The sequence below is a fragment of the Pinus tabuliformis genome, chromosome 5_1, assembly GCF_031772625.1.
Source record: "Pinus tabuliformis cultivar Carrire ecotype Pingquan chromosome 5_1, CPIR1, whole genome shotgun sequence".
Taxonomy (NCBI): Eukaryota; Viridiplantae; Streptophyta; class Pinopsida; order Pinales; family Pinaceae; genus Pinus; species Pinus tabuliformis.
In genome coordinates, this window is record NC_142305.1 from 86,501,792 (window position 1) to 86,509,588 (window position 7,797).

At 42.7% G+C, this 7,797-nt stretch overlaps 1 protein-coding gene across 1 annotated transcript; it reads left to right on the plus strand.

Moving 5' to 3' along the window:
• The first annotated feature begins 1,003 nt into the window (after positions 1-1,003).
• Positions 1,004-6,627, plus strand: LOC149163577 (uncharacterized). The gene is made up of 2 exons (XM_089429178.1): positions 1,004-2,309; positions 2,408-6,627. Exons 1-2 carry the CDS (start codon positions 1,004-1,006, stop codon positions 6,625-6,627), a joined length of 5,526 nt encoding a protein of 1,841 aa, XP_089285304.1.
• Positions 6,628-7,797: the final 1,170 nt, after the last annotated feature.

The window sequence follows — 7,797 nt, forward strand, 5'->3', positions numbered from 1 at the left end:
ATAAAATATAAATGTCAATTTTATTTATTTTTACATTTATTAAAATAAAATATAAATGTCAATTTTATTTATTTTTACATTTATTAAAAGTATTATTGATCTATTGTTTTCTTTTACAAAATTTAAGATGAAAAAGATTATTCTTTTTAAATAATAATAATTAAATTTAAGATGAAAAAGATTATTCTTTTTAAATAATAATAATTAATAGCCCGGAGAGATGTAAAATAATAATTAGAAATAATAAAAAAATTAAGATGAAAAAGATTATTCTTTTTAAATAATAATAATTAAAAAAATAGCCCTAGAGATGTGTAAAATAATAATTAGAAATAATAAATACAAAAAATTTAATATGAAATTAATAATAATAATAATAATAATATAATTTTAAATTATATATGTAAATTTAAATAAATCTATTTAAATATGGTTAATACCTTCTTTTTATATTGAAATATAGAAATATTTTATTGTTTTTTAATTTTATCTTATATAATAGGATATAAACCACATTTATATAGGCTTTTAAATATTTAATAAATACAAAATATATTATTTTATTTATCTTAAAATAAGAATATGGATTATAGTATTTTAGAAATAAATTTACAATATTTTTATGTCAAATAATTATTTAATAAATTAAATAAAATATTTTTAACAGTGTCAAAATTTCATATTATTTATATTATATAAATATTTATATTTATCAATTGCGAATGCGGCAATTTCTTTGCGAGCGCGCGCTGGAGAATGGAGCTCTCCCGCCCCTGGACGCCCTGATCGCCTTCGCCCAAGCTTGGCAGCCCTGCTGCCGGGCTTGCAGCCCCCGCTGCGGGCCTCCCCAGCTGTGCTTTTCCTTCCTGCTTCCTGGGCCTCCTGCCCCGTCTCTGGCTATTCGTGCTGCCCCTGAGGGTAGCCCTCTGCTGCATTTCTTGTTCTCCCGGGCCTCCTGCCCCTCCTTCCCTTTCCTTGCCGCCCGTTGAGCGTCCCAGGCTCGATGGATCCTCCCGCTCCTGATCAGATCGATCTTGAGAAAGCCTTTGCTTCTCTCATCCCAGAGAATATCTCTGAAAGGATCCGACCTACTGCCTCAAAATTTATCAAAAAGCTTGATGAAATTCCGGAAATCCCTCTTCCCCCATCTCTTCCAAGGAGATCTGCTGTAGCCTTGGCTGAACGCGGCCTGGTTGGACAGTTCACGGGGCTATGGCCCTCCCCTCGAACTGTTCAACGTTGGGTGGAAAGAAACTGGAACGCCATGGTCCAGGGGAAAATTGCGATAAGGTTTTGTGGAAGAGGCTTCTTCACCTTCCTCTTCGAAACAGTGGAGGATCGCAATCTAATTTTCAGGAATGGGCCATACTTCATGGACACTAGAGGCCTTTATCTCAATCGTTGGACCCCGGACTTTGACCCTGAAATGGATGTACCCAACGCAGTTCCTGTTTGGGTTCGCCTTCCGCATCTTCCGCTTCACTGCTGGGCCGATGAATCTGTTCGAGCAATTGGAAACGCAATAGGTAAATATGTGGATAGATCAGAGCCAAAAGAAAATATGCATGCATGTGCGAGGATCTGTGTGGAGGTAGACTTGGGCAAAGGTCTACCAGAGGCAGTCAAGCTCAGAGTGGACCAGTGGACGCATATTCAACAGGTGGACTACGAGCAACTCCCCTTCAAGTGTAAGGTATGTCATGAGTACGGTCATTTTGCCAATAGGTGCTCTAAATCTAAACCAGAAGTCAATAATATTTCTGAAACCCCTGAGGAAGCATGGGAAATAGTAAGGAAAAAGAAGAAGTCAAACCCTCCCCCTGAGCCTGAGGTGCCTCACTCCGGAACCCCTCCCTTCCCCTCTGTCATTCCCTCATCCTCCAACCCCTTTGGATCCCTTGCTTCAGAGGATCTCCCATCTCCCCCTCCTTCCCCCAAAGGCCCCAGCATCTCCCCCTCTTCCCCCCTCCAAGCTTCCCCTCCTCACTCAGTGGAAAGGATCTTAACAAGAAACAAATCGAAGGAATCCTATGATGATCCTCAGCCTGATCAACCATCCTTGAATCGGATTGAGCCCCCCTTGATTTCTTCGACCCCATCTCAGCCCGTCATTGGACCTCCCCCCATCAGAACTACTAGAAGTTCCTCCAAGGACTTTGGAGCATCCGGAGATATCCACAAGAAACCTGGACCAGGCAGAAAGTCAGCCAAGCAGCATCGGGAAGAAAGCACGCAAAAGGACATAGCTCTAGGGATCCAAACTCCTATGGATTCTTTTATTACAGGTTCTCAAGAGAAAGACACAGCAGGTAAAGAACTTGAGAGGCGAGCACCTCCTCGCTCGAATGCCTCATGATGAAGCTTTTATCCTGGAACAGCAGGGGTATGGGGCACCCCTCTAAATCAGCTGCCCTACGAGATCTTCTTCAAACAGAAAGACCCGAAATTGTTCTGATTCAGGAAACCAAGCAAAGTCAGAGCGAAATGCAAATAATCATAGAAGCCCAAAAAACTTTCTCAGGGGCCAGTAGCAATTCCAGAGGAGCCTCTGGAGGAATCACAACTATGTGGAATAAGCAGCAGTGGGATTGCAAATCCTCTGTCCTCAACCAAAACTGGATCAGGACCAACCTTGTCAACAAGGAAGAGAGCTGTGACTTAATCATTTACAATGTCTATATTCCCAACCATTTCCGGGAAAAGGAACAATGCTGGAAGGAATTGAAGGAAGAAATAGAAAAGGAGCAGAATTCAAATGTTATTCTTGCTGGAGACCTCAATTTAATTCTTCATGCGAATGAGAAAAGGGGGGGCACCTTCAACCCCGATCCCTACAGAAGGCAGCTGGAAATGATAATGGCTGAGCATGAACTGATGGATATCATACCAAAAAATAGGAAATATACTTGGAACAATAGAAGAGTGGGGCCAGGCAACATTATGGAAAGGTTGGACAGAATACTGATCAATGTTTCCCTTCTTTCGTCCTTTGCTGCAGGCCACACCAAAATTCTCAGCGCCACAGCCTCAGATCACTTCCCCATTCTATTGACGTTGGACTCCCACGCTCATTTGGGACCAATTCCGTTCAGGTACAATCCCTTGTGGAGAGATAGCGCTGAGGCAGAGGCTATCATAGAAGAAACATGGAAGAAACACGTCGAAGGTTCCCCAAATCATATTTGGGAAACAAAACTTCGAAACACAAGGAAGGCACTCAAGGATTGGGCAAAAGCCAGCTACCAAGAGCCAGAAAAAATAAAGGAAAAAATGCAGCAGAAATTGGAAGAGATCCACAAACAAATAGAAGATCATGGATTCACTAATCAGCTGAAAAGTAAGGAATGGGAGGTTCAGGGACAGCTAACTCAAATAAAGAGAGCGGAAGAGATCAAATGGAGGCTCAAGTCAAGAGAATTATGGTTAAAGGAAGGTGATAAAAATACGGCATATTTCCATAAGCAGGCCACAGCAAAAAAAACGAGAAACAATGTTACCACTATTACTGATAGTCAAGGCAGCCAGCATAATGACCATGAATCTATTAAAAGAGCTGCCTTCCACCATTATAATTGCCTTCTCACTGAAAATCAAGGAGCCACGGACTACTCGGCTTTCCTTAAGTACCTCCCGGGGAAAATCTCTGCTGAGGAGAATGAGAGGTTAAACAGTGAAATAACAGAGGAAGAGATAAGAAAAGCCATCTGGACTTTACAGCCTGACAAGTCCCCAGGTCCAGACGGTTTCTCTATAAATTTTTACAGAGATCATTGGCACTTGATAAAAAAAGATCTTGTTAAAATGATGAAAGGAATCCAAAGGAAAAAGAAAATGGGGGGCTTCACAAATTCAACTTTTCTCGCCCTCATTCCTGAGGAAACCCGGCCCACTTCCTTCTCCAGATTTAGACCTATTTCTTTGTGTAACACTTCTTATAAGATCTTTGCAAAAATTATAGCAGCCAGGCTCCAGCCTCTGCTCCCTTCCCTTATATCTGAAAATCAGGGAGGCTTCATGTCCAATAGGCAAATTCATGATTCCATCACCTTGGTTCAAGAAGCTATCCATTCCAGCACTTCTAGGCAAGAGAAAGGCTTCGTTCTTAAGCTTGACTTAGCCAACGCTTTCGATCGAGTAAGACACTCCTTCTTGTTCGCTGTCTTGAGGAAAATGGGCTTTAATTTTGACTTCATTAGCACCATTGCTGCTTGCATCTCTGGACCCTGGATCTCGCCTCTCATAAACGGCCGCCCTTGTGAAGCTTTCCAATCCTCAAGAGGGCTAAGGCAAGGATGTCCTCTTTCCCCCTATCTATTCATCTTGATGGCTGAATCCTTCAGCAGCATCCTCGATCACAACAGAAGAGTTGGTCTCATCTCTGGTATCAAGTTTGGGAACGGAGTGAAAAATATCAATCATTCACAATTTGCTGATGACACTCTGCTTATTGGTGGGGCATCCACTACTATAGCAAGGCGCTTCAAAAGCCTCCTCGATCAATTTATGGCGTGCTCAGGAGGAGAAGTCAACTTTCAAAAAAGTTGCATCTATGGATGGAACATTTCCAATCAAACAGCCCACAGTATTGCTAACATTTTTGGAGTAGCCTTCAAAGCAACCTGGGACCACTTTACCTACCTTGGGATGCCGGTCACCTTGGGCTCTCTTAAAGCCACCACTTGGAATGAAATAATCGACAAAGTCAAAAGGAAGGTTCAGCAATGGGGAACTCAATGGCTTAACCCAGCTGGCAGATTAATTTTGCTCAAATCAGGTATTTCCTCCTTACCTTTATACCGATTCACTCTTTACCAAGCTCCTGCTTCTTTCCACTATAAGCTGGAAGTCGCTCTCCGCAATTTTTTATGGCAAGGAGGGAAAAAAGAAAAAAATAGATACAATTTGGTCAATTGGAAAAGTGTAATACAATCTCCAGACAGAGGTGGGTTGGGAATCAGAGCTCCTAAAATTCTAAATCTCGCTTTTGGGATTAAAATGGCTTGGAGACTAATTAATGAACCAAAAGCCTGGTGGAAACAGGTCATTGAATGCAAATACCTCTCGGACAATAGACAAAGACTTCTTGAATCTGATATTCCCAACAGAGACTCCACCAAAATCTGGCATCTCTGTAAGAAAGCAATCCCCATTCTCATTCAAAATACCTCAAAGATTCCGGGGGAAGGGAGCAGTATAAATTATGCCACTGATAAAATCATGGGTTACCAACCCCTAAACACTGTTGAAGAAGCCATTCCCTTCATCCTCTATCTTAACAGCAAAGGCATTCAGAGGATGGACCAAATTTCAAAATGGGATGCTGAGAATGGTGCTTGGACTAGCTGGGATTTTCCAGTTATTCCCCCACACTTGGATTCAAGCTACCAAGCCCTCCATAAAAATCTTCAAAACAGAGCCCCCATAAAAAAAGGAGCAGTAGATGGGTTTAGATGGGACCCCACGGGCTCATGTTACACCATTAAATCTGGCTATCAATTCATATGCAACAATACTTATCAGACCTCGGTCTGGAATCAATGGAGAATAATATGGAAGTCTGAGGCCATCCCCAAGGTCAAATTTTTCATTTGGCTGCTGTTAAAGGGCAGAATCCTCACTTCGGAAAACCTTAGAAAGAGAGGGGTACATGGACCTTCAATCTGTCCTAACTGCTGCTCCGAGGAGGAAACCATCCACCATTTATTTCTTGACTGCATCTTCGCGAAGAAATGCTGGACCATTATGGCCAACTTGGGCAATATAACATGGCAACCTCAGCAAAACATTGCAGAGACAATCCAAGATTGGACAAGGAATTGCCCTTGGAAAGATAAACGGAGCAAGATAGTCAAAAGAACATGGGATATCATTCCCCACAACCTTCTTTGGAAAATCTGGCTCACAAGAAACAAGAAAATATTTCAAAACAAAGAGGGCAATGTTTGGAAGACATGTAGCAGTGCTCACCTCTTGGCGCAGGAGACGATGGCAGTCAAATACTCAGGAACAATTAAAGCAACAGACTATTCAGTTGAGGAGAGGCTCATGATCAAGCATATTCTAGGTCGCTCAGGTCAACAACAGAGTATTCGAAGAAATTATAGGCAGCATCAACATAAGACCAAGGATTGGGAAATTAGACTACCAACCCAGGAGTTCAAAAGGTGGATTCTGAGTAACAACTGCTCAACCTTATTCTTTGATGGCGCCTCAAAGTCCAACCCAGGACCAGCAGGCGCAGGAGGTGTTATCATTGATGAATTAGGAGAAGAAATCTGCAACTATGAATGGAGTTTAGGAGAAAAAACAAATAATAATGCAGAGGCTCTTGCTCTGTATCAAGGATTGTTGCAATTAAAAAGCATGGGAATTAGAAAAGCTCTTGTCCTAGGAGACTCCTCAATAATCATTGGCTTCATGAACCATTACAGGAGATCCCCAAACAGTAATCTTCAGCAACATATCCAACGCATCAATCTCCTCACCGAATACTTTGAAAAAATCCGATTCTGTCACATCCTCCGCACACACAATGGGGAAGCGGATAAACATGCAAATAATGCAGTTGGACAACCGGAAGGTGCATTGAGGCACAGTCACAGAGAATTTTTCCAGCCTCTGCCATGAAGCAGGCCGATCCTGACATTGCCCAGGCGCGTAAATCCAGCAAGCGTGTGACGGGCATGGTTACAACAGACTCAGGACAGTCGATTGAGAGTATGAAGTGCACAAACAGTCTCATTCAGGTCTTGATCCAAAGAATAGCTGACATCCCGAGGGAAAATAATCATCTCAGCGATGGACGGAAGAACGATTTCACTGCTCCAGCGAATCGTCATAGAGATATAGGAAAATATCACAATAATGCAGAGGATCCGATCTCTGTTATGTATTCAGGCTACTGTTGGTCCCGATCCATAAATACGGGCACAGGAAGGCAAATATTTGTCATACACTGCTATGAACAAGAGCAGCCTCTCTGGAACGAAGAAGGCGCTCTTGTCCAGACTCGAAGACGAACTCCATCGCTGGTATCGATTCTTCTTGCTTTGTTTATCTATCCTCTAATCTATATCGTGGTTTTTTTCAGGGCTAGCTTCAGTGGGAAGCTGAGAGCTATAGCGCCTTTCTTTCAACAGTCTCTGCTCTATACTCTGAACCTTTGCTGGCCGTCCCCCATCCTTCCTTCTTGCCCCTTAAGTTCGCCCCTCTCTGGCTCATCCTCTCTAACTTCAAGTTTTTCCCCTTCAATCTTGAGCGCTATCAACCAGACTTCCTTTTATATCCCTGCTCTCATCCAGAAAGCGAGAACTGTAAGCTCGAAACCCTTCTGTTTATTTTCACTAACCTCCAGCTCTCTTCTTTCAACCCCTCGCTTCATCATCCGGCCCCTCTTTTTCTTCTCCCGCAGCAAGGAGGAGTCAGCTGACCATCTCAGTGGATTTGACCCTCATAGAACCCAAGCCCAAATAGTGATGGCTCGTTCTGAGCAATGCTTTCACTGCCGCGACCTTCAGGCCGATTTCGAAGAGGTCAGAGCTCAACAAAGAATACTGGAAGATCAAGTGCGAAATATGGAAGCCAGGCACGCTGAACAGATTCGGAGCCTGGAAGCCAAATTTGATGAGCAGTTCAGAAGTCTTCACGCCAAATACCGCACAGAAATGAACCTGTTTCTCCACCGGGTTCATTCACTTCATGAGCAGTTCAACGGACTCAACAATAGATGCATTCACGCTGAGGAATCGCTGACAATCCTAAGGGAAATCATGGAAGCAAAGCAGAAAGAAAAATCAA

Coding starts and splice junctions, on each gene's coding strand:
- LOC149163577 (XM_089429178.1), top strand. CDS start 1,004: ATGGATCCTCCCGCTCCTGATCAGATCGATCTTGAGAAAGCCTTTGCT. Junction 2,310..2,407: donor TCAAGAGAAAGACACAGCAG/GTAAAGAACTTG, acceptor CCTCTAAATCAG/CTGCCCTACGAGATCTTCTT.